Below are 26861 nucleotides of genomic sequence, written 5' to 3'. Positions count from 1 at the left end.
CCCATGAGTCTTTAATGCACTCTTAAAAACTTAAATGAGAGATTCTTTCTAACTAAAATGACTACCCCTCTACTCCTTGTATTGAAAGATGAAAAATAAGCCCAGTCATATCGATTTCTGTTGTAGCTTCAAATGCTGTGCATCATCCAAGTGTGTTTCTTGTAATAAGGCAACATCTCCTCTCTCTCTCCTTTAAGGCTGGAAAGTACCTTCTTCCTCTTGACAGGCGAATGACTCCCCTTAATATTCCAGGAGCACCACTTAAACACATCCTGAGCCATAACCTTCTATAGCACCATTTAGACTCCAGAGAGGAAGATCCCGAACCACAGATTGCTGAGCTTTAATGCAAAAGAATGCACAAAACCCAAAAACTACACAGACTAAAATAACTACAGCCAACAAATCTAAGAAGCTTGCAGATACTATATACAGCAAAAACAGAAAAACAAAAAGTTGCCAAAGGGACTGATAAAACTAGTTTACTGCCTATTCAAAGAGGGTACCTACACATCCTACAATCCTACGAACCATCCCAACCACCCTCAACTCCTTCCAGCTAGGGTTGCGCCACATATATTGATCGCCCAGTAGAGAAAGAAACCCACTAAGATCAAGGTTAGTACTGTAGTCAAGTAAACTAAAAATAAATACATCACCCATCCCCTAACATAACTTAGGGATTAAACTTAAATACTCTGTCCATCCCGGAACCTGACCAGGACCGGGAATGGGTGCTGATCCGGACCTGGCTTTTGTGCTGTGATCCAGGGGGCTCTTTTTCAATTGTTATCCTTCCCTTCTCAACCTCCAAACCGAAGAATTCCGGGAACCACTTCTCGATTAAACCCCACCAGCTGTTCATCTTCCATCCCCTCCATTATGCGTAGGTTCTTTCTTATGCTCCTGTTTCAGAGATCGTCCTCTAGGTCCAACGGACCACGGACCTGTTTCTCCAGGGTTTCAATCTGGCACTTGGAAGAGTCAGTCTCTGCCTCTACCCCTGCAGCCCAGTGCCTGAGCTTCCCAAATCTTGCAGCATACCAGACACAGGAGCCGGCCTCTTTTTTTTTCCTTGGATCTGCCTCCCCAGGACCTCAAGATTTGGCCAGCTCCTCAACAAGGTCTGGTGAGTAAGGGAGCCCGCTGCTTCAGAAGGCTGGGCCATGGCCCCGGTCCTGTGTGAGCTTCCTCCTTGTTTTGGCATTCTCCAGCTGCACAGACCAAGGAAGTCAATTTTTTCAGGTTTCTGGCTCCTTTTGTGGTGTTTTTACTCGCACTGAAGTGTTTGAGATGGGTGCTGGCTCTGTCTGGTCGGTGTTGCAGCACGGAGCCCAGCAAATGCAATCCTAACAGGACGCTGTCATCTTGGATCCCAGATGTGAAATTTTTAATCTAGTTCAATGATTTACCACAATGTACAATCAAGGGCAGGAGTTTTAATTGTTTAAGTAGGGCCTCAGGTAGTGTTGTAGAACAGAGACACCTAGGGGTTCAAGTATATAACTCTTTGAAGTTTGCATCACCATGTAGACAGGGTGACTAAGAACGCATTTAGCATGCTTGCATTCATTGCATAAACTTTTCAGTATAGGAGTTGGAATGTTATGTTGAGGTTGTACAGGATGTTGGTGAGGCATTGGCTGGAGTGCTGTGTCCAGTTCTGGTTGTCATGTTAAAGAAAAATATTAGCAGGAGAGGGTTCAGAAGAGATTTACCAGAATGTTGCTGGAAATGGAAGGTTTGAGTTAGAAGGAAAAATGCAGTGTTCTTTTCACTGGAGCGACCTTATCTTATACCTTTTATAAGATCATGAGGGACATAGATAAGGTGAATGCCAGGTGTTTTTTTTCTCTCGGATGGGGGATTATTTTTAGGGAGCATACTTTTTAAGATCAGAGGAATAATATTTAAAGATACGGGAGCAATTTTTTTTAAACTGTGGTTCAAGTGTAGAGTGAGGAAGTGATGGATGCAGGTAGATATGTTTAAAACATATATTTGGATAAGTTCGTGAATAAATGTTTGGAGGGATATGGACCAAATGCAGACCGGTGGGGATTAGTTTAGTTTGGGATTATGGTCGGCATGGAGTGGATGGACCGAAAGGTCTGTTTTTGTCCTGTATGACTCTGACACTATCAGACAGGATATCTGGCTGAGGACTTATTGGAGGCAAAATTCCCACCAGACTGGAAGTAGTCTGCAGACATTAATATTCACTTCCATTTTGTATTTCCTTTTGGTTTTAAGAAAGATTTATGTCAGTGTTATTGTTGGAATCTGGTATCAGAGGAACTCTGAGTATTCATAGGTGTTAGTGTACCACTTTGCTTTTTAAAAGGACAGTATATAACATGGTTTTAGTCCTTGATTGTGTTAACTCATCTGGCTGTAGATAGGTTTTATGAATCAATATTTTATAATTTTAGTCATAATGAAAAGTCAACATACTACATCTTTGTAGATTTGAAACCAACTAAATGTCCAAAACTAAGTGTTTTAATAATGTTAAATGTCACTCAACACCAGCTTATAGTCCAACAGATCTACTTGGAAGCACGAGCTTTCAAGGTGCTGCCCCTTCAGGTGATTGAAGAACAGGACTGACGACACAATTTATAGCAAAAGGATTACAGTGTCATGGAGCTGTAATGATATATTAAACTGGTTTAGATTAGGTCTTTCATCTTTTAGAATGGGATATGCTAGTTTCGGTTTGTTAATATGTAAATCACAAAACTCCTTTCAAGTTACATTCTCAAGATTTACATATTAAAGAACCGAAACTAGTAATCCCATTCTAAAAGATGAAAGACCTCATCTAACTTTGTTTAATATATCGTTACAGCTCTGTGACACTTTAACCCTTTTGCTATAAATTCCGTGTTGTATGGTCCTGTTCCACAACCACTGAAAAGGCAGCGGCTCAAAAGCTCATGCTTCCAAACAAACCTGTTGGACTATAACCTGGTGTTGAGTGACTTTTAACTTTGCCCACCCCAGTCCAACACCAGCACCTCCAATCGTGTTTGAATAATGGTTAATACAGTGAAGAGCTCATTTTTTATGCTGTTCTGCAAGTAATTTTAAATAACTCAGCTAGTAATGCACAGGATGTTTTTGGGATTTAGAATGTTACTGTTCATAAGTGCGGAATGCCATTCTAGTGTTTCAGGATTAGGTATGGAAACTAATTTTAAAGTGAAGTGTTAGGATCCAGTCAGGCCTGAATCTTAATACAAATTCATGTCGTATAATCTCAGTTCTCCCCTTGAAATGAACTTTAATTTAGTTTCCCCAAAGGGAATGCATATATCATCCCTGTTTTGACTCTTCATTCTGCTTCTTCCATCTTTTCCGTTTCCTTTATTAATTTTTTTAATGGCAGTTTACCATGTGGAACAGTTGCAGCCTGTTTTTTTGACTGGCATTTGTTTAGTGTGGATACTGAGCCTGTACAGCTCCTTTTGCACTTCTAAAGCTATTTTTTTCTGGTAGCAGCAATACAACTCCGATAAAATGGTCTAATTTTACTGGTGCAAAATACTGGGATTTGCTACAAGCTACACTGAATATAAAATTAGTTTCTTAAAGATGGATTGGAAAAGGGTCTGTCTTCCCAATTTAAATTATTCAGTGGGACAGTATGTCCTTTCTTGGGTGGAATTGAGAAAATTGTACTGATTTGATTCTTGCAGAGCCTTTGGCAGCAATCTAATTTGTATGAGCACAAATGTGAATTCATGAGGCAGTAAAACAGAGCTCAACTTTTTTTTTTCCCCTTTTCATTCAGACATATCCCTTGATGTATTCAACAGTGATAACCTGGTACAATTTTATTGATGCAGCTTAAAATGGGACTACCATTCTATGCATCCACTACTTGAAAGTAACCTGATGTAAAATTATCTGGTGCACACTTTTTTGTTTCTTAAATTCAATATTTCCCAAATAAAACCTTTCAAAATGGGTCCTTTAGCACCTATTTCTGAGAAACATGGGGACATAGCCAATTTTTTTCCCAAAGATCCTGAAAGCCAAGAACTGAAACTTTTTTTTTAAAAAAAACAAGTTTGCGTCTACTTTGAAATATTTATGGATTGTGGGAAACTTGAAGTTTCCAAGAATTCAATGTGCAATTATTTCAATACTGTGAGATTGCAGAGAGTAAGTGATTGCTGAATGATGTATTTATAGTTCAGGAGGAAGTCCAGAAGAATGAATGGGTTTGGGCTCTTTGTCACAGCCTCTCTTTTTCTATTTCATCAAAGTTTCGAGGTCAGCTTCAAACTAGAAATCCTACCTATTGCCGAGTATCTTTACTATGGTTTAAAGTTCATCTTTAGATGTGAGTCTCATAATTGAGCTTTCTGAAAGGCAATCTAAATCGCTTAACAAGAGTTCCTTTGAATAAAGCAATATTGCCAGTGATATTTCAGAAGTAGTTTTTTTAATCTCTAGAGTTTCACCAATTCCTTAAAAATTGGGATTTATCTTGTGTATCTTCTACATATCTCATTCCTGTGTTCAATTTGGAAATACATGGTTTAAAAACTTAAGAAACTAGTTTTGTTATGGCAGTGTGGAATTGATGTGAAGATCTATATTTTATGGCTGACAGAGCATCAAACTTCATTCACAGAACAAAATGAAATTGATTTAATACGTGAAAAGTAGAGTTTTGGGATATTACGTAATGGTGATTTTATGTTTAATTTGTGCCAGAATTATTGAAAGTTTTTTTTGGCTCATATTTACTCCTTTTACTAAGGCTGAATACCAGGCCAAATGTATTTAAGTTAGGTGGTGGTTTTGAGTTCATTTTGATTTTAGACAACCTGTCAAACCAGCAATCCCAGATCTTAATCGTAGCTAAGTGAACTAAACACACCTTTTTTTTTCTGCTGTACAGACTTACTTCAGCCCTCCCATCAGAAGAATATTCTTCTCCTTAAAGTGTTGCAATTTTCCATTTTTCAGTTTCTTTATCCACTGGGCTATCCCTTTGTTGTTAGTTTAGTGTAAGCTTAAAAGCAAAATTATGATGTATGACCATGTGCTTTGTCACTGAATGAAATCTAGAATTGTTGCAAACTGTCTGGTTAGCGCACAGAAGATTTCATGTCATGAATATGTACTGCATTTCTGACCAGTGTACCATGAGTGAAGGATCAGAACTAATTTACTCAACTATGCAGGCCCTTCATTCTACGTTGAAACCAATGTCCAAATATTTGATGAATGTGTACTCTATCAGCTCTCAGTAATTTATCCTGATAAAGTAATTAGTAGTGTTTAATTGTTTTATGATTAAAAAGCCCCTTTAATGTCTACCCATTTCATGCAATTAAAGGCAGCACAATATGATCACTACAAGTTCAACAGGTTTTGACAGTATAATCTTATCGGACTTACCCTATGCCAGAACTGCTGATTATGATGGCAATTACTTTTCAACCTTGTTGAGAAAGTGTTTAAAACACTTACATTTTTAAAATTTGGATTGCGTAATCATTTAAAATACACAGCAGTAAGAATATTAGGCATGTTTATGTTGAGAGGGAAGGGAAATTCTAAAGAAATAGACACTGATCTTTTGCTGTTATTGATTGTATGTAAGAAATGCCTCTGCTGAATGTTGGGCACAGTTGTGGAATGACCTTTTTCCTCAAACAAGAGACTTGTGGTGTAATAAAGTGTGTTGTTACAGATGTCAGCTTGCCTGAAAATGTAAAAGTGCAGTAATGGTAAATAATAGAAGCAAAAGTTTAAAATGTAAAGAGAATTAAAAGCTTCACTTTTGTTCCTGAAGAAGCGATTAATTTGATTTTCATGTAATTCTAGGACCTTCTGTAGCCCTCTATGCAGAACCTCGTGCTAGTTTTACCGGTGTTGGATCCTCCTCTTTGCACTGAGAGTTCCTTTCCAGCCCTGAGCAGATATCCTGAACCCTGGCACCATGCAAGCAACACAACTGTCTGGATTCTTACTCTTTGCAGAGAACATGCAAATCCCCTTACTATATGTTCCTCTACTAGAACATTCCTTGCTGCTCCCAGCAGTTGAATAGCTTTCTGTACCATGGTGCCGAGGTTAGCTTTCTCATCCACCATGCTTTTATCTAAACAGGCTGAGAGAACCCCAGACTTATTGGACAACCGACGAAGCTGACACTTGTGTCCTGTTGGTCCCCTTACCACCTTCATACATCTTCCTGTCCTTGACCATCGATCAAATTAGATGACCCCAACCTAATAGTTTGGCTGCTTCTTCGTACAAAGAATGAAAGTAACTCTTCTACACTCATGCGTCACAGCATCTGTAGTTCAGCCTTCAGCTCATAAATTGAACCAAAGCAATTGTGTCCTAGATCAAAATGGTGTCAAGGAGCTTCCACATTCTGCAGTCATTATCATCACCTGTCTTCCAATCCTTAGAATTTTAGTTATTAAGTTATTTTATACACATATTAACATTGCCTTTTTATATATTGTTTTCCATTAATTTTGGTGCCAAGTTAAGAAAAGACCTTGACCACTGACCAGAGACTCATTGAATAGTTAGTTCCTTTCTCTGTAGTGGAGCAAAAACCAATTCCAATCCATTCAATCAATCAATCAATCTAGTCTTGTCTCTGCCTGTATGGGGATTCTCACTCCATCTGTTCTAGGTGATACTGACTGCCTACGTCGGAGTCCTTCTCTCAGCGCTCCTCTATTTTGATGTGGGTGTGGTGAAAACCTGGTTGAAGCGGTTCAAGCATACAATTGATTGAAAAACGCTTTTTAATTAATAAAATGGAATTGGAACAAAAAAACATTTGTTTCATTAATGTACTTAGTGAAGAAAATCTGCAATCCTTACCTGGTCTGACCTCCATGTGACTCCAGGCCCACAGCAAAGTGGTTGACTCATGACTATCTTCTGAAATGTCTGAGCAAGCCACTTTGTTCATGGTCATCCAATGCTGACTTTGCCAGTGAAGCTCACAAAAGAATAAAGAAACCGGGTGGTACATTTTCCATTTTTTGGTTTTAACCATTGTGTGCCTTTTAATTGTGTCTTTGAGAGATTAATTTATTTACTGGAGTTGTTTGCATGTTGTTAAACTAATGCTTTCATGCATAATGAAAGCAATTATCCTCAGCAAATGAAAATCATGTTGGAAGCAGATGGCTAAATACTGTAAGTATGTTAGAAGGCAGTTGGCAGAGGTTGACTTACCTGTCAAGACTTTTGGTTATGGTTCCCTTGGTGGCATAACTAGAGGTATTTAAACAGTGATGTGAGTGACCAGCCTTACAAACGAGCTTGATCAGCTTGCTGATGCTGGGCGAACTCAACTGTCAAGAGCATTTCTACAAGCTGTCAGCCACAAAATTGGTGACAATGGCCACCTCATTTTCCAAGCCCTTTTTATTGAAATATAAAAGTAAATTACTTGAACAAGTCATTGCAAGTTTGTTCATATCAGTGGAGCCCTACCATGCCACAATTCTTTTTTCCAGGTATCAAGTGGAGGGGGAGGTTTCGCATAAGCTGTTGGTAATCTAAACTTGCTCTAACGCTTTGAGAAATGGATTCTTGAGCAGTAGTAACAACATTGAAATAATTTCTTATGTATTAACTTGGACTGTCCGTTTGAGATCGATACTTGATGAACCAAAAGGACAGCAGCTATGACAAAATTGAACTAAGAGTAGAAAATGCTGGAATACTTAGTCATAGATTTATACAGCACAGAAACAGATTCTTTACTCCAACTTTGCTTGTCGGGCAGCAAATAGGAACAGAATTAACATTTCAGGTCAAGGAAGCTTCAGAGCTCTGAAGGAGATGGAAATGTAATAGATTTTGAGCAAGTGAGTGTGGCTAGAAGAACAAACAGGAAGGTCTGTCATAGAGATGTACAGCATGGAAACAGACCTTTTGGTCCAATCCATCCATGCCAACCAGACATCCCAACCCAATCTAGCCCCACCTGCCAGCACCCGGCCTACATCCCTCCAAACCCTTCCTATTCATATACCCACCTAAATGCTTCTTAAATGGTGCTATTGTACCAGCCTCCACCACATCCTCTGGCAGCTCATTCCATACACATACCACTCTCTGCGTGAAAAAGTTGCCCCTCAGGTGCATTTTATATCTTTCCTCTCTCTCCCTAAATGTGTACCCTCTGGTTCTGGACTCCCCAACCCCAGGGAAAAGACTTTGTCTATTTATCCTATCTATGCCCCTCATAATTTTGTAAACCTCCATAAGGTCACCCCTCAGCCTCCCACGCTCCAGGAATACAGCCCCAGCCTGTTCAGCCTCTCCCTGTAGCTCAGATCCTCTAACCCTGGCAACATCCTTGTAAATCTTTTCTGAACCTTTTCAAGTTTCATAACATCTTTCTGAAAGGAAGGAGACCAGAATTGCACACAATATTAGCTGGAGCATTTTTCTGTTTTTATCTTTACCCATTAAAGGTGGGTATGTAGAGTAATGAAAAAGGTCAAAAGCAGAAACCAGCACATTCTGGGGTTAGTAATGATGTGGGAGCATTAAAAGAAGTAGACAAGATAAGATTGAAGCAACTGCGGATGATGGAAATCTGCAACAAAAACAGAAAGAGCTGGAGAGGGGTTACTGGACCCGAAACCTGGACTCTGCTTTGTCTTCACGGATGCTGCCAGACCTACTAAGTTTCTCAAGCTATGTCTGTTTACATTTAGTATTGAAGTGATCTGGTCATTTCTTGTAGGAAGAAATGCATTGAGGTGAATGGGAGAGATGGAAGATCAGGAAGAAAGAATAGGAGCAGGCCTAAGTGCCAGATGGGAAGATGTTGTGGCAAGAGACCGGAGTGTAGTGGGTTTGAAATAAGAATGGGAGACTGAAAGATGGAGAAGTGGATTTAATCAGCACTTTGGTGAACCAAATAAAATGGGCAAAAACTCAGTGATGAATAAAGCTGTGTTTGAACCATGGTCTCTAGATTTTTCAGCATCTTGAGACCAGTATTTGTAGCAAGTTTATCTTGTATTTAGAGAGAGCTGAATCTGGAAATGATTATTTTTTAATTGTGCTGGATAAACAGTGGTGCTGCTCAGCAGATTAGAGTATTCTATACAACAAAACCAGTTCACTGTTTGCTTCGATAGGAGTCTGTTCGTTATAGCAATAGCTGCACTTAAATGGGTTTCTTTGCCATCTGATTTCTCTCATTTCCTGCTGTAACAGCTTACTGCTGAGTAGAATGTAAGTTGTTGAATCTGTTCTTAGTTCAATACAAATCTTTTAAATCTTTATTAGCTTGTAGCTCACTAACAATAATATTTGTCATGTCTTGCATGTACAACCAATAAAATCTAGTTGGTTAAGGATTTGAAATAGTGTGGGTTTGCATTATTCAGGGGGATCTTGTATTCCACACTTTCTTTTATTAATAGGAGCTCCTCATATTGATTGTTTTTGTAATAACTGATGTTTAAATGACAATGGATATTCAGTGGCCTGCCTTTGCAAGATTGCTAAAAGCAATACCTGTGACATCCAATTCTGCTGTCTCTTGTAACCTAAACAAGTGTGTTAGGAATTAGGACCAAGTGAGGTCTGTGGATGCTGGGGAGCAGAGTTGAAGAGTGCAGACCCTGGGGTATGGGTATCACACGTGAAGCATGTAAACACCCCTCAAAATCAAAAAGCTTCAAGACTACTACTTTCCTACCCTTCACCTTATTTTAAGGAGTGATCAGATAGCTGCCCAGATACATGTATAAAGTACAGGCCTGGAAGATAATGGAATCCACTCCACTTGTCTTGGTTGAATGTAGCTCCACCAACACTCAGGCTCAACACCAAGGCGAAATAGCCTGCTTAGTCAGCTCCTCATCCACAACCTTAAACGTTCACTCCATCAGTAGCACTGTGTGTACCGTCTTCAAGATGTATTGCACCAACTCCAGTTTCTTTCCAACAGCTTTTTGAATGCCAACTCTCTACCATTCAGAGGACAACGACAGCAAATGTGGGAATAGCACCACATGCAAGTTTCTCTCCAAATGCAACTGTCATAGTTCTGTCATTGTCGCGGTCTAAATCATTCCCAGCAGTGCTGAGTACGTACCTATGTCATGTTCAAGAAGGAGCTTACCACCTTTCCTAGAACAACCATGAATGAAGAAGCAACACTTCATCCCATAAACAAAACAAACTCTTTTATCATTGAGTGTTAAAATGGGAGACATTGTTCTGTCATGCAGAGGGTTTCATGAAACACTGGTGGTTTCATTTGCTAAGAAAGACTAGTTCTTTTTTGCAAGTCGTAAAAACCTGCAGTTGCATGCAGTCTTTCATGCAAGATCTTTGGTTAAATGAGAATTACTGCTGTTGACCTCAAAGTCCCATAGCGTGCCACATGAAGTCCAAAGTTCTACTTTGTAATACTTGTGTGACAAAAATCAATAAACAATGTATAGTAAAGCAAATTATGTAACCATGGGTTTCATGCAGTTCTTTCACTTAATTTATCACGCTACTTGCAGTTGTGGAAAAGCAGCCTAGAGGCAATAGCTCTGATTGCATTTGTAGTTTTCCTAAAATGTAATTAAAGTATAAATACTAGATGTATTTATTAACTCAACATAGATAATGCCTTATTTATTAAAAGCTTCATGTTAAGCTGCTTACTGTTCTGTTAAGATCATTGCTGAGTGTTGGAGGGTGAATGTACTTAGTTTTTCAAAGGTTGTGTTTGTACACTACTCAGGTTGCGTGACCTGCTCACTCTGTGTGCTTGCTGCTCGCATGAGAAAGATTTGAAAAGATAGTTTTAACCATAAAGTGATATATCTGTGGGAAATCTGTTAAGTTTATGATGGGAAGGCAACATAGCTGTAGATTTGACCACTTGTTAACTATTTTTATGGCTTCTATTTAGGTCATCTAAACCAATCAAGTGAATTTGTTGGCATTATTCGTGTTTTGTTTTCTCGTGGTTTGTGCAACCTATAATTTAAAGTCTGCTGCTCATTTAGGTTTCTTGCCTAACATCGTATGCGTGAGAATGGCACTGTTTTTCTTTTGAGATGTCCAATTTGCAAGTATGTAGGTTCAAATGACTGCAGAACAAGTGGAAAGGATAAGGGGCTGCATGCATGCACTGGGTCTATCACGATTTGAAAGATTAAGATTTAGATGGTGGCTGTTGACCAACAATATTAATCTCAAGCTCTGAAAACATCTTAAAATCCTTCAGAGCCATTGAATTACAGCAGTGACTACATTTTGAAAGTAAGGTAACAAAATGTGGAGAGCAAAGTCCCACAAACAACATTGAGTTAAGAAATTAGGTTATTACAGAATTTAAAGAGCCGAAATAGATCATGCAACTTAGTTGGTCCAGGGTGATGAGAATGCCCCAGCACGTGAGCTGCCTCTCATGCTGTTTCATCTCGCCCTTTGAGCATATCCTCATTCTTTGTCTTGTATCCTTTCTTCATTATCAACTTAGTTAACTTTCCCTTAAGGTTGCATGCTCCGTGTGGCCGCAAATTCCATCTTTGAGCCATTCTCTGGGTAAAGCTATTTTCACCGTATTACCTGTTCAGGAAGTTGTCTGTCAGTGGCAGTGTTGATTGTAATACATGTTGGTCAGGCACAAGAAAACTTCACTGCGTTTTTTTTTTGTCGAGTGCCTATATGGTCATTTACATGTATCTAAGGATCCAGATAAATATCTTTTTGATTAACTTCACAGACTAAAGACTGCATCTTTGAGAATGCACTCTATTGCAGTGAGGTGTTCAGGTGTCAAGAACAGAACTTGAACCCTGGTGTTTTGGTTTGCTGCTCTCATTAAGTCATGATGACACCAGACGCTCGACAACATACTTTGAATGAATCAATACTATCTAAGATAATGAACAACTGACTTGTACAAAGCCACAAAAAGGAGAAGAAAGTAATGACACAGCACAGGAGGCAGTTATTTGGCCTATTGTGCTTGTGCTGGGATTTGAGTTGCATGTCACCAATCTTGAATTAAGGAGATAGTATTCTTGACATGTTTAAGATTGTCAAATAATTTATTGCTATCTGGATTTTTTGTGGGATAATAGACCTAATATAAAATTCTGAAGTTCCAAGCAAACAGCATGTATGTACTTTGTGCTAGCAAGATAGTGTCTCTGAGGAAAGCCAAGGTAATTCATTGACTTTGTGAGCACTAATAAAAGGTATATATGCTTTAAGGGTTTAGTTTCTGATTGCATTGGGTGACAGATTACTCAGCTACCATTGAATCATAAAGTTGACCAAATTTGATGTCTCTTTTACAAAATAAAGTTTTAGTTGCCTTTTGTACGTATTTTTAAAGGAAAGTTTTATAGTTGTTTCAAATGTAGGTCAATGTTCCAGTATGAGTGCTTTAGGAAACTCGTTTATTAAAAAGTCTCATTAAAGTTTTATTTTCCCTTTATGGTTGTGGTGATGTTACATATCACACTTTGTTTAAAAAAAGGTTGAAATGGCAGAATTGTGATTTCTCTCCTTGATTGGTTTTTTTGCATTTCTTACACCACATCTCCATGCAAAGTAGTTGTTTGTTGTGAATTTACAGAAGAAGTTTTTTTGAAAAGGTATATTGAACTGGTTTCTGTCATGTTGAAAGTGTGGCGGTGGACAAGCACAGCTGGTCAGGCAGCATCCAAGGAGCAGGAGAGTCCGTGTTTCAGTCATAAGCCCTTCATTGGGAGGAGAAAGGGTGGGTGTGGGGGTGGAGAAGAGATAGTTATTGGTTCTTTTCCCAAGGTGTCACACGGGATGTAATATGCACACACCAACTTCTGCAAGCAGCTAAAGTTTATTAAAGTTTCTACAAGCCAGGTGACCGCCTTTGACACTCTTCACAGGCGTGCAAAGTGGAGTCAGAAGAGGCCCCGAACAAAGGAAACCCATCCCCTTTCTATAAGTCACTTGGTCATGCACGCAAATGCTCTGGCCATATGTTACCCCAGGTATAATGGTAGGATGAGGTCATCCTCAGAGATAATGCAAAAGTAAATGCCCCAATCCTAGGAATCGTATGCAAACGATTCCCTGATTCTGTGATTCCCAAAACAATGTAGGTGTGGTCTGTCCTAGCTTCAGGGTGATGGCAATGAAAGCATTTCTGAATGGAAGTGACTGAATGAGTGTTTAATTTGATAATGGCAGTAGAATGATAGTAAATGGCTGCCCAAATGAATTGTGAATTACAATAGATAGTCATCCACGTTCCTGCAGGCTTGTTTTGTGAGGCAGAATGTCGCCCCCACTCACTTCTGGACTGTTCAGCTTCTTGGAGAAAGACGGTGCAGTTTAATCCTTTCACGTTACATTAATGTCCAGAGAGAGAGTAAAATAAATATTTTAACATTACAGTAGTTGGGAAGGTGATAAATAGATGGGTAGAGGGGTGGGGTTTGTGATCGTGATAAGTTGGAGAGGAGGGTGAAGTAGATAGGTGGGAAGGAAGATGGACAGGGTGGACAGTTCAAGAGGGTGGTGCCAAGTTGGAGGTTTGGATCTGGGATGAGATGGAAGGAGGGGAGATTAGGAAACCAGTGAAGTTGATGTTGATGCTATGTGGTTGAAGGGTCCCAAGGCAGAAGACAAGGTGTTCTTTCTCTAGTCATTGGGTAGCTTAGGTTTGGCAGTGGATGGGGCCCAGGACTTGAATGTTCTACCTGTCCATCTTCCTTTCCACCTATCCATTCCGCCCTCCACTCTGACCTATCATCCCCCACCTGCATCTACCTAATGCGTGCACGCACGCACACACACTCCCCCTATTTATCTCTGTACATATCCTTCATTGGTCAGAGCATTGAGTATAGGAGTTGGGAGGTCTTGTTGTGGTGGAACAGGACATTGGTTAGGCCATTTTTGGAATACTGTATTCCGTTTTGGTTTCCTTGCTCTCGCAAGGAAGTTGTGAAACTTGAAAAGGTTTACAAGGATGTTGCCAGGGTTGGAGAGTTTGAATAAGCTGGCACTGTTTTCCCCTGGAGTTTCGGAGGCTGAGGGGGTGACCTTGCAGTGTTTATAAAATTGTGAGGGGCATGGATTGGGTGAATAATCAAGGTCTTTTTCTGAGGGGAGGGGAGTCCAACACGAGAAGGCACAGGTTTAAGGTGAGGGAGGAATGCTTTAAAAGGGCCCTCAGAGGCAGCTTTTTCATGCAGAGGGTGGTGTGTGTGTGGAATGAACTGCCAGAGGAAGTGATGGAGGTTGATACAGTTGCAACATTTAAAAGGCATCTGGTTGGGTCTGTGACTCGGAAGAGTTGAGGGACATGGGCCAAGAGCTGGTAACTGCAACTAGATTATTGTAAGATATCTGGTCGGCATGGACAAGTTGCACTGAAGGATCTGTTTCCATGCTGTACATCTCTTTAACTCTATGCTATTTTCTAGTATCTATTAACTATTTTGTTTCTAAAACTTACTCCTGCTAACTAGTTGTCTGTGACCCTAGTTGTGAAAGAATGTTGTCTTTGCTAGTGCTGTTAGTAGATATTCAACACCATGTAGTGGGGGATGAGATATGAAATGGAGGTACAGAAGTTGATGGCGCACAGATAAAAATGGAAGAAGAATCACCAAGTCAGCCTGGAATGCAGTAAATCTGTATTCAAATTAAAACATGAGAGCATGGCAAGGCTGGATGACCATTATTTTGATGGAAGGAGTCTTGGAAGAAAGAGTTAGGTGTTTATTAATGTGGGGATATGGTGAAGTTTTCATGAAGGTCTCATTGGCAGCTCAATATTGTGGGTTATTTAGAATCTTCAGGTGAGGCAAGAGATGAAAAAGAGGAGGTAGTTTTGCAACCACTGATTGACAAGTGAATTACAGCAGGAAGGTGGGATCATGTTTTTGAAGATTTCTGGAATGATGTCACGTTGGTACAATTAGAAAAAACAAAATGGGAGCTGTCACAGTTTTTGAGTGTACAAGAAACTACTAGATAGCCAGGAAGAGAGAGTAGAATAGTTGGAATTGGAAGTATAAAAATAATTATCTGGTAATAGAGGATTTCAACTATCCCAATATGTAACAGATTGACAAAGGTGTTTTGTAAATGTATTTGGAATAACAAGTGAGTGAGTAGAGCCCAGAGAAGAGTTTGAAGATGGTGAGGTTTTAATTGAACACTTTTTTCATCTCTCTTCATGATACAGTAGAACGATGTAGGCATTAACATTGGAGAGGACGACTGTCATATACTTGAACAAATTACAACTGAGAAAGGAGGAGGTTTTAGCAGGGTTAAAATTGGATTAATCCCCAAACACAGTTGAAGTGTATTCTAGGCTGTTTTGAGAGACAGGGAGGAGATTGCAGGGGGCCTGACAAATTTTCAAATCCTCTATGGATAGAGGAGAGGTGTCTGAGGACTGGAGAACATTTATGGGACAACAGACCAGTGAGCTTAACATAGTAGTAGGGAAACCTCAAAAAAAAATTGAGGGACATGGTCAGCATGTCTTTTTGAGGGGGCGCAGGGTGTCATGTCTGATATGATTTTTTCCATTTTTAGGGGAGGTAACTGTGTGTAGATAAAGGTAGCGCAGATAAGTGGTAGTGCAAAGGTAGGTAAATGTCTGTGTGACTTCAGTACTGTTTCTGCTGAGGTGTTGCATGGGAGACAAAAAAGGATCCAGGAAAACTTTGCAAATTAGATCCAAAATTGGTTTAGTGGCAGGAGGCAGACGGTAATGTTCAGACCTTTATTTTTGAGTCTGGAAACTTGCCCAATGTCTTACACTGGGTTTATTGTTGGGTCCCTTGCTATTTGCATTATACATAAATGATCTGGAAATGAATGTAGGAGGTTTAATGAGTAAGTTTGCAGATGACTGTAAAATTCATGATGTGTTAGGTAGTGAGAAGCCTCGAACTGCAGAATGATATTGGTGGGTAGAATAGGGCAAGTGGAATTTAATCCTGAAAAGTGAGAGAGGATGCCTTTTGGAAGTACTAGAGTCACAGTCATAGATACGTACAGCACAGAAACTGACCCTTCAGTCCAACTCGTCCATACCGACCAGATATCCCACCAATTTAGCCCCACCTGCCAGCACCCGGCCCATATCCCTCCTTGTTCATATACCCATCCAGATGCCTCTTAAATGTTGCAATTGTACTAGCCTCCACCACTTCCTCTGGCAGCTCATACACACACCATCCTCTGCATGAAAATGTTGCCCCTTAGGTCTCTTTTTTTTTTATATATCTTTCCCCTGTCACCCTAAACCTATGCTCTCTAGTTCTGGACTCCCCCACCCCAAAGAAAAGACCTTGTCTATTTATCCAATTCATGTCCCTCATGATTTTAGAAACTTCTGAGGTCATCCCTCAGCCTCTGACGTTCCAGGGAAAACAGACCCAGCCTGTTAGCTCAAACCCTCCAAGCTTGGCAACCTCCTTGTAAATCTTTTCTGAACCCTTTCAAGTTTCACAACATCCTTCCAATAGGAAGGAGACCACAATTGCATGCAGTATTCCAAAAGTGGCCTAAACAGTGCCCTGTACAGCTGCAACATGACCTTCCAACTCAAGTACCCGATGCTCTGACACATAATTAAAAGCAAATGCCGCCTTCACTATCCTATTTACCTGCGACTCCACTTTGAAGGAGCTATGAATCTGCACTCCAAGGTCTCTTTGTTCAGCATCACTCCCTAGGACCTTACCATTAAGTGTATAAGTCCTACTAAGATTTGCTTTCCCACAATGCCACACCACACATTTATCTAAATTAAACTCCATCTGCCATTCACAAACCTATTGGTTCATCTGGTAAAGATCCTATTGTAATCAGAGAGAACTTTCTTTGCTGTCCAGTACACCTCCAATTTTAGTGTCATCTGGAAACGTACTAACTATACCTCTTACCTTCACATCCAAATCATTTATATAAATGACGAAAAGTGGTGGACCCAGCATCAATCCTTGTGGCACTCCACTGGTCACAGGCCTCCAGTCTGAAAAGCAACCCTCCACCACCACCACCACCACCTTCTGTCTTCAACCTTCAATCCAGTTCTATATCCAAATGGCTAATTCTCCCTGTATTCCATGAGATCTAACCTTGCTAACCTGTCTCCCATGGGGAACCTTGTTGAATGCCTTACTGAGGTTTAAATGGATCATGTCTACCACTCTGCCCTCATCAATCCTTATTGTTACTACTTCAAAAAATGAATCAAGTTTGTGAGACATGATTTCCCATGCTCAAAGCCATGTTGACCATCCCTAATCAGTCCTTGCCTTTCCAAATATATGTACCTCCTGTCCTCTGGATTCCCTTCAATAACATGCCCACCATCAACGTCAGACTCACTGGTCTGAGGTTCCCTGGCTTGTCCTCACTCCTTTCTTAAATAGTGGTACTATGTTAGCCAACCTCCAGTCTCCCGGCATCTCCCCTGTGACTATCGAAGCTACAAATATACAAAAGGCCCAGCAATCACTTCTCTAGCTTCCCACAGAGTTCTAGGATACACCTGATCAGGTGCTGTGGATTTATCCACTTTTATGCATTTCAATGATAGGAATGATAGGAAGCACAGATGATCAGAGGGACCTTGGTGCACATATCCATGGATCCTTGAAGACAACAGGACAAGTTGGTAAAATGGTTAAGGCAGCATATGGAATACTTGCCTTTTAGTAGAGCCATTGAATACAAGAGCAGGGAGGTTGTAATGGAGCTGCTAGGCCACAACTGGAATACATTGTCTTCTGATTTCCATACTATAGGAAGGATGTGGTTGCACTAGAGATGGTGCAGAAGAGATTCACCAAGCTATTATCTGGGCTGGACTGATTCAGCTGTGAAGAGAAGCTGGATAGGCTTGGATTGCTTTCTTCAGAGCTGAAATGACTGAAGAGGAACCCTGATAGATGTGTGCAAAATCAAGGGTCGTCATGAGATGGAGAGAAGCTTTTCCGCTTAGTATGGGAATCCGTAATGAGGAGCTTAGATTTAAAGTAAGGAGCAGGAGGTTCAGAGGGGATTTAAAGAACTTGTTTCATCCAAATGATAGCAGGTATCTGGACCTCATTGGCTGGAAGGATAGTTCATGCAGGAACCATTGCAACATTTAAATATTTGGTTGAACATTTAAAATATAGCATACAAGATTATCAGCCAAATGCAGGAAAAGAGGACTTAAGTAGACGGGTGCTTGAAGACTGGCATTACACGGGGCTGAAGGGCTTCTCTTCCATGCTGTAAAACTCTGACTTGTGTCAGAGTGAGACTTTCCAGTGATTTAGAATTCTAATTTAATGTTCTGTTACATCACAGGAAAAAAGATGAAAATAAAAACAATTGTCACATTTGCCAAATACAATTTTAAAAGGTATTCAATTTGTCATTTTACTGCTACCTGTAAGTGTGCTGGACTCCTATCACATTTGGGGAGAAATCACTAAACTAATGCACATTTGTCCTTTACACCAGTCATTTTGCTGTTGTATCCTTGCAGAATTTGGTGTAAAACTGGGTCAAAAAATTTTCATGACTATTACTGAACGACCTTGCCATCACTGGGGGAAAGAAAGTTAAGCTGTGGAACGTTAGTTTTCTCCAAATCTGAAACTTACATTTTTAATTTTAAGTTTGGCATTTTACTCTCATTCTGTGTATGTGTCTTGATTGGTTTAATCTGTTTTTTTCACTTCAAAATAATAATAATGTATTTTAAAAATTGGTTTGCTATCTGTTCGAATACTTCTATTAATTGGCTCTTTATCTTATTCAATGCTATTGCTGCACTCCTGAAGATTCCAGCAACAAATTAAAACAGACATTGAGAAGGGGGAAATGCATACCACAATGTTTTAAATCTTTGTGGACAACTTTTGTGAAGGTCAGTTGCAAGCAGAATTGTCTCCCTGCTGACTCCATAAACTGAAGCATGTTATCTTTTCACCTGATTTTTTTTTATTCCCCATGCTTATCTTTCATCTAATACTCTGGGGTTATCATTCTGAAAATAAAGATGTGCAGAAACATTAGCAGATGCCACAAAAAGCTAGAATGAGTCTACGTTCCTTTAGAGTTCTGCTCAGTTGTGACTAAATGTGTTTTTCTGAAGTGTAGGTCATATATACCCACCCTGGAGGTTTTGTAAGATGTCATTTCTGCCTAGCTAGAGGTGGACATATTGCTGGCAGCCTGAGGAAACTGTTTTGAACAGCATGAAGCACAGTTAATGGCTTGTATCATATCTGCATCAGCTCATGCTTTGTACTATATTTTCTCTATTAACTACTCTTGCTGAATTCTAATAGGAAATGAATTTTGCAGTGACAGCTGTGCTTCATTTTTTTTATGTTGCTTTGATTTTGTATTTTTGAGCTGCTTGACTTGAACTTCTGGAGAGTTTGTCAGCCTTTTGTGGATCATCAGTGGGATTGTCAGTATTTGCAGTAAGGTCGATGAAAAAATGTTGCAAGTATAGTGGAATAGATAAATCAGTAGCAGAAACGGTTGCGGAACTTGTTTATTGTTACATTAAGTATCCAGGAATCTTGATCATTGCACTAACATCTTGCTGAAGTTTATTTTACTGATATTTTCTGTTGTGCTGCGGTCTGTATCTTTCTAAGATCCATTGAACTTGGCAAAGTTAACAGGTCATGTCTGCTTTGTTGATTTAACAGAGCTCTCTTTCTGTAGACATTCTATGCTGCATTTTCAGTGTTTCCTTCCATGTCAACATGATTATTGCCTTTTGTTAGTGTTGCATTGTTGGCTTGCAATCATGAAATGGAGACATTCAATTTGTGAGCAACCAATGCATCTGTTTCAAAGGGAGAGGAAGTTGATGACTTTCAAGAAGAACCTGGCAAATACTGCAAAATTGATTATAAAGCACAAAGTTTTGTGAAAATTCACGATGTAGTTATTTTGCCTTGTACAGTAACTGGTTATGAGCAAGACTGGCAGTCGATTTGTATCTGTCAACAATTCGGCATGCAAAATGTTTTCTGGAATATCTGTAACAGTGACTTGCAGTTGAAAGTGAGGAAAGATGGAAAATGTGAAATAGGTCAATAGCAGAACATAGAATGTTTGTGATATGGGGCCGCACTAGTTGATTTTGAAAACTGTTCCAAAAAATGTTTGATATCTGAGTTGTTAGCTTTGCCACGCATTGAAATGAGGACTGCAGATGCTAGAAACCAGAGTCTGGTTTAGAGTGGTGCTGGAAATGCAGAGCAGGTCAGGCAGCATCTGAAGCAGGAAAATCGACGTTTTGGGCAAAAGCCCTTCCATCACGAATAGAAGCAGGGAGCCTCCAGGGTGGAGAGAGAGAGAGGGTTGTGCGAGTGGGGAGAAGGTAACATAAAGTACATTAGGTGAAAGGTCATAGAGGAGGGTGGGGTTCCACCCTCAGACTCCTTGCCCCTATTCCTGATGAAGGGCTTTTGCCAGAAACGTTGATTTTCCTGCTCCTCAGATGCTGCCTGACCTGCTGTGTTTTTCCAGCACCACTCTAATCCAGACTCTGGTTTCCACCGTCTGCAGTCCTCGTTTTTGCCTAGTTGATTTTAACCTTGCTGTGAATCCTCTTGCAAGGATGCCTGCCTTGAAGTTCTTTCTCTCTCTTCCCCCCCCCCCTCTCTCTCTCTTCCCCCCCCCCCCTCTCTCTCTTCCCCCCCCTCTCTCTCTCTCTCTCTTCCCCCCCCTCTCTCTCTCTCTTTTCCCCCCTCTCTCTCTCTCTCTCTTCCCCCCCTCTCTCTCTTCCCCCCTTTCTCTCTCTCTTCCCCTCTCTCTCTCTCTCTCTCTCTCTCTTTCCCCCCTCTCTCTCTCTCTCTTTCCCCCCTCTCTCTCTCTCTTCCCCCCTCTCTCTCTCTCTTCCCCCCTCTCTCTCTCTCTTCCCCCCTCTCTCTCTCTTCCCCCCCCCTCCCTCTCTCCCCCCCCCCCCTCTCTTCTCCCCCCTCTCTCTCACTTCTCCGCCCTCTCTCACTCTTCCCCCCCTCTCTCACTCTCTTCCCCCCCCCCTCTCTCTCTCTTCCCCCCCCGCTCTCTCTCTCTTCCCCCCCTCTCTCTCTCTCTCTCTCTTCCCCTCTCTCTCTCTCCCTCTCTCTTCCCTCTCTCTCCAAGAATTTCAGCGAGTCCCTCTCACTCACTGCAACTCCCAGATCATCTCCTCTGCCCTGAAGCTCCTACTCTTTGCTACCTTCCCCCACCTGCCCCTCTGACCTATCACCGCCATTCATCTATTGTACTCTATGCTACTTTCTCCCCATCCCCCCCCCCCCCCCTCTCATTTATCTCTCCATCCTGCAGGCACCCTGCCTCTGTTCCTGATGAAGGCCTTTTGCCAGAAAGATTGATTTTCGTGCTCCTTGGATACTGCCTGACCTGCTGTGCTTGTCCAGCACCACTCTAATCCAAACCCACGTCTTCAAATGAGTACAGTGGAAAATAATAAGTTGCTGTTTCCAGCACCATCTTGGGTACCTAGATCCAATCCTTAGTTACAGAATAGAGGAAAGAAGAGAAAATAAAGCTAAATTACAGTTATTCATAGTATGACCATAGGTCAGAAAAAACAAGTAAAGTTAAAAAGACAAATATCACAGTTCCCCCTCCAAAGGATGTCTGCAGCAGACTAACACAGGGCTTCCCTGTTGTCTGACTGCTGGCTGTTGCAGCGCTCTTCACCCGGGCCGCTATCCCCTCTCCCACTCTGGGCAGCTGGTTGACGGTGACCCTGCTCCAGATACAAGAAAGTAGGAGAGAGGGGGAAAAAGAATTGGCAGGGAGGAGGAGCTCTGGTTGGAGCATCCTGTGCCTCCTCCACCTTACTGGATAAAATTGCTATGGTGAGTTTTCCTCCACCTTGAGGCCCTGCCCAGTAATTATTAACACCTCACAACAATTGACTTTAACTGTTTTCATTTGCTCATTTGAGCTCAATTTCACAGGAGCTTATTTAGGATTTACTTTGTAAATTTTATTTGGAGTGAGCCATTTGAACTATGCCTTGTGGAATTATAGTCACAGTGGTTATGGGCTTGTCATTACTGGAAGATACACGGAATGTTGCCTAAATAATTATTTTGCATGAGCTGAACTGCAACGCCTCAGCATACTTAGCATTATGTCAGATGAACGTAGTTTTGAATTTTGTAATTTTTATGATAGTTCATACTTTGTCATTTAGAATTAGAATCTTAGAATTAGCTTTATTGTTACATGTACTCAAATGAGTACCATGAAAAGTTTACAAGTCGCCACTTATGGCGCCATCTTAGATAAAAGATACCTTGATAGGAATTCTTCAGTGCAAATTCTTTTGGTGGGGGGGGGGTCAGAATACGAGACTTGCACCATAATCTTTAAATATAAAAAGTTAATTTTATGGCCAAAGATGCTTGGAACATTCCTGTTGCTGCCAGGAGCTTATTGGAGGGCATGTGCTGCAGTAATTTCACATGTATGGTTTATCTCCTCAGTACTTTGCTGATTGTGGGTCTTGAATTGGTGGAAAGTGACTCTGCATCTCCTGGTTTTTCTCCGTTTCATATACGACACCTTTTTAATAGTATCTATCTAATCAGTGTGGTTTTTGAAACCGAACTGATTGTATTGTGAAATTCTGATGAGCAAAGCATTGAATAATTTATAGCACAACAAACAAATATCCAGCTGGTTTATCAGTGAGTAGGGGGATGAGAAAAAGCATCGTGCATTTCTGCACTGTGGGTGAGTGAGTCAATAAATATCTTCAAATAATTTTTAAGCAAAACAAATCCGTATCTAATTGTGACTTATTAGGCTCTATCCCTTTCAAATGAGGCCTGAGATGGTTGAAAGTGTAAAACAACAGACATGATGCAAGTCCTTTTTTAAAAATTAAATTCAGTTATTCATTTCAAAACATTAAAATTAGGTTATATAATTGTAAATCCGAATTCAGTTTTGTTTCACACGCTTTTTGTGCGTGTTTTTTTTTATCAATCTTTAGATGTTTCTGTATTGATGAGAATAGTGTGGAAAAGTACAGAACTGACAGAATTCAAACTTTGCTTTAAATTCAATCTTTAAATTTAGTTGGGGGAGATGAAAGATGTACTTAGATATATTGTCTTCACGTTTGGAGTATCCCAAAGTGCTTTTCAACAGATGAAATACTTCAGTCCAATCGCTGTTGTAATATAGGGAACATGACCATCAAGCCGTGCATAGCTATGTCCAGAAGTCTGTTGGAGTAATGTTGGCTGAGGGGGTGAATATTGGCAAGGACAGCAGAGTTTGATTCTTGGAACCAGTGAAATGGGAGTGATTCCATCTAATAGAATCTCTTTTGAAAGAAAGGAACCTCAATCCTTCATGTGTACTGCACTGGGAATGTCAGCTTTGTTTATGTTATGACTCTGGAGAAGGACATGAAACCACAGCTTTCTGAGACAAAGGCAGAATCACTACTGAATAAAACCTAGCTGTCGAAAGTTGTAATTTATAAAATACATACTGAAATACCTTCACTTCTGGAATGTTAATTTATTTGTTGAGCAGAAACTGCAAAATTTATTACTGAAATACTTATTTGATGTACATTTCTGCAGAGGCATAATGGTAGTTGAAAGCTTATCCTAAGCATTTCTCCATGTTTTCTCTCCTGAGACAAGAAACTGGTGCTGAGATTTTGTTTGGAATGTTGTAACTATTTATAATATGAAGTTCACTTGTGCTGGTGCCATATAACTGGCTGGAAACTTTATCTGACCAGGACATTTGGGGAATCATTCATCATGGCACATCTCTTCAACTCCCTGCAGCATTCATTAGGAATGTACTTAATTGAAGAATGTTCTCAACACTCCATTTGGCATTGGACAATAGTGTGACTCAGCATCCTTCACTGATTCTGGAACATGCCCCATTTATGGGCTGGTTTCATTGCAGTGTACTCCATGGAAACCCCCAATGGCTTCCTCCAACAGCCTGCACTGTGGCTTAATCTACTAGCATTCCTGCAATTTGTTTTAACTCCAACTCTTTGCCATTAGCAGGGTCCAAATTGTCCAAAGAAAAAATGTTCTTTAAACTTCTGTGTTGCACTATCTGTCAATCTACCTTGTTGAACTGTTAACACTTTTTTTCTTTCCCCTAATTGGTTACTTCCTTTTCTACTCAATTACAGAAATGTATTGACTCATAACATAAATTTGTGCCTTTTTAAATTTCCTAAATCTTATCCCGATTAGATAACTCCACCCCAAAATACAACTTGAGTAGATGCCTGGAACATCTCCAGTTACAGTACAGCCTCACTTGGTACTTCAAGCAATCTGCTGAGTTGAGGACTAGTTCTGAGCCAAGCAAACACACAACTCCAGGTCACGGTATTATCCAGCCCCCATTACAGTGCATGTCCTGCAATGCACTTGTTTTGTTAGACTGATGTAACATACTAGAATATATGGATGAACCGGAATTGGGAAGAAGCTCATTTTCCAGACAAAACTCAGAGCCTGAAATTTATTTCATCCCCCCCCCCCCCCCCCCCCCCCCTCATGACCTTTGGCTGTGTATCTTCTCCATCTGCCTATTGTCATATGTACACTTGTAATATCTGCTCAATCCACAAGCACCTCCCACAAGTCCCTCTGTTGTTTTCCCTTTTGATATACATCTTCCCAGATCAGCTCATGTTCCAAACTCTGGTTCTCCTATTTTGACTTTGAATGCCAGCGTAACTTTCATGCTATCCTTTTCCTGAAGTACAGTGGAAATATGCCAAATGTAATGAGCCCCAGAATATCTTGAATGTTAAGGATAAAGTGAATTATTGAAAATATGCACTTTGCAGCTGTCCTTTTATTGTAATACAGTGCTACTATTGAATTTTAAAAGTGTCATTATCAAAGTAAGTTACTGGAATCCTAATAAGACAATGAGCACAAACAAAATATACATTTGATCATATGCTTTCATATTTAAGATAAATCTTATGAGTAGTGTCGTTACTTTTTAACATTATTCCATCACGAGGTGATGGCAATGGCTTCGAAGACCTGGTCTGTCCCACAATTTTGGGAAGCAGGTGATTCTGTTCTCTGTTGGAATGAAGCAGAGCTGGTAAATTTTTCAATCCACCTGGTTTGTCAGTGGTGTTTCAATAATTAAGTCATTGTTAATTTATACACATGCAATGAAGAAATTTAAGTTGAAAGTTCAACGAGGTATGATAGAAGCACTTGTATTTGGATTAATTTGTGTTCTCTAGAGAAATTATTTTAAACTTAGACTGAATTGGTTTTATAAGCTTCCATATATTTCGCAGGGGAATCCAGGAATAGAGGTGGAGGGGCAGTCGAATTGAGGTAAAATATCAGCCATGATCATGCTGCAGGTGCAGGAGGCTCCAGAGACCGTATAGCTTGCTGTTTCTATTTATGTTCTAAAAAATTTATTTGGGCAGTTGTATTCTTCTACTACCTTAGAAAGATGCAACTCTTTATAGATATAATAGTCAAAGCTCTTAAGGTGGAGGGAAACTGCGATTGTTCTAATATATTGTACATTATTTCACTGTATTAATCTCAATATTGTCGTTTCCCAGGGTCCTCAAGTAGCAAGATTCCAAATCAAGCAACGCCAAAGAAAAATGGAGTTAAGAATGGACCAATGAAAAATAAAGATGATGAGTGCTTTGGGGATGGAATTGAAGTAATCCTTGACACAGACTTTGATTTTGAAGGTAATCTAGCACTCTTTGACAAAGCAGCAGTCTTTGAAGAGATAGACACGTTTGAAAGGAGGAATGGAACACGGTCCCGAGGAACACCAAATGAGAAGCCGACAAGATATCGCCATGATGAGAATATTCTGGAGTCAGAGCCTATTGTCTACAGGCAAATCACAGTGCCACAGCATAGTGGCAAAGAATATTGCACTGGTGAGAATCAATAGTTTTAAAGCTGTTTAATTGGGAATTAAAGGGAGAGAATTTGTCTTTGTGGGAATTGATGTATATGTATTTGGTAACTTGTTCTCTGATACTTAGGTTGGAAATGCTGAACCAACCTGTTTTTCCTTAATTCTTGGCAGACTGGCACATGTTAAGTATGAGGTTAGTAGTGGGTATACAGTATCAAAAAGTGCATTCTTTATCTTAAGTTTTAGAAGTACAGCTTGCGGAGACTAAATTATTCAAACTTGATAGTTGGGATTCATCCAAGTCACTTGTGAAAACTACAAAGAGCAGAGGCCCAAGAACTGATCCCTGCAGGACTTCCAGGCAGAATACTTTCCATCCACTACTACTCGCTGTCTTTCGGCCAGCCAATTCTGTATCCAGACAGCCAAACTTCCCTGTATCCCATACCTTCTAACTTTCTGAATGAGCCTACCATGGGGGACCTTTTCAAATGCCTTACTGAAATTCTTATACACCAAATCCACTGCTCGACCTTTGTTAACCTGTCTCGTCGGAGCCTCAAAGAATTGAATAAGGCTTGTGATGCATGACCTGCCCCTGCCAAAGCCATGCTGACTATCTTTAATCAAACACAGTTCTTTCCAAATAGTCCTAAATCCCATCTCTCAGATCCTTTCCAGTACCTTGCTTACCACAAATGCGAGGCTGACTGGTCTCTAATTTCCAGGGGTTTCTCTTTTCCTTTTCTTGAACGGAGGAACAAAATTTGCCTCCCTCCAATCATTCAGTGCTACTCCCATGGAGAGTTAGGATGCAAAGAGGTGCAGCAATCTCATTTCCCACTTCCTGTAGTAACGTTGCATATATAGTCTGGCCCTGGGGTCTTAACTACCTTGATGTTTCCCAGAATTTCCAG

At 40.3% G+C, this 26861-nt stretch overlaps 1 protein-coding gene across 2 annotated transcripts in view; it reads left to right on the top strand.

Moving 5' to 3' along the window:
- edc3 (enhancer of mRNA decapping 3 homolog (S. cerevisiae)) overlaps positions 1-26861 on the top strand; it is a 116946-nt gene that overhangs the window by 25035 nt on the left and 65050 nt on the right. For both annotated transcript variants that reach the window (XM_060853813.1, XM_060853814.1), the window contains exon 4: positions 25628-25963. In XM_060853813.1, coding sequence (XP_060709796.1) covers positions 25628-25963 — 336 coding nt within the window. The remainder of the gene's footprint in view (positions 1-25627; positions 25964-26861) is intronic.

This window comes from Hemiscyllium ocellatum, chromosome 42 (genome assembly GCF_020745735.1).
Source record: "Hemiscyllium ocellatum isolate sHemOce1 chromosome 42, sHemOce1.pat.X.cur, whole genome shotgun sequence".
In the NCBI taxonomy this organism is placed as follows: domain Eukaryota; kingdom Metazoa; phylum Chordata; class Chondrichthyes; order Orectolobiformes; family Hemiscylliidae; genus Hemiscyllium; species Hemiscyllium ocellatum.
The sequence above is the reverse complement of the archived record's forward strand: the minus strand, read 5'-3'. Positions and strand labels throughout refer to the sequence as shown.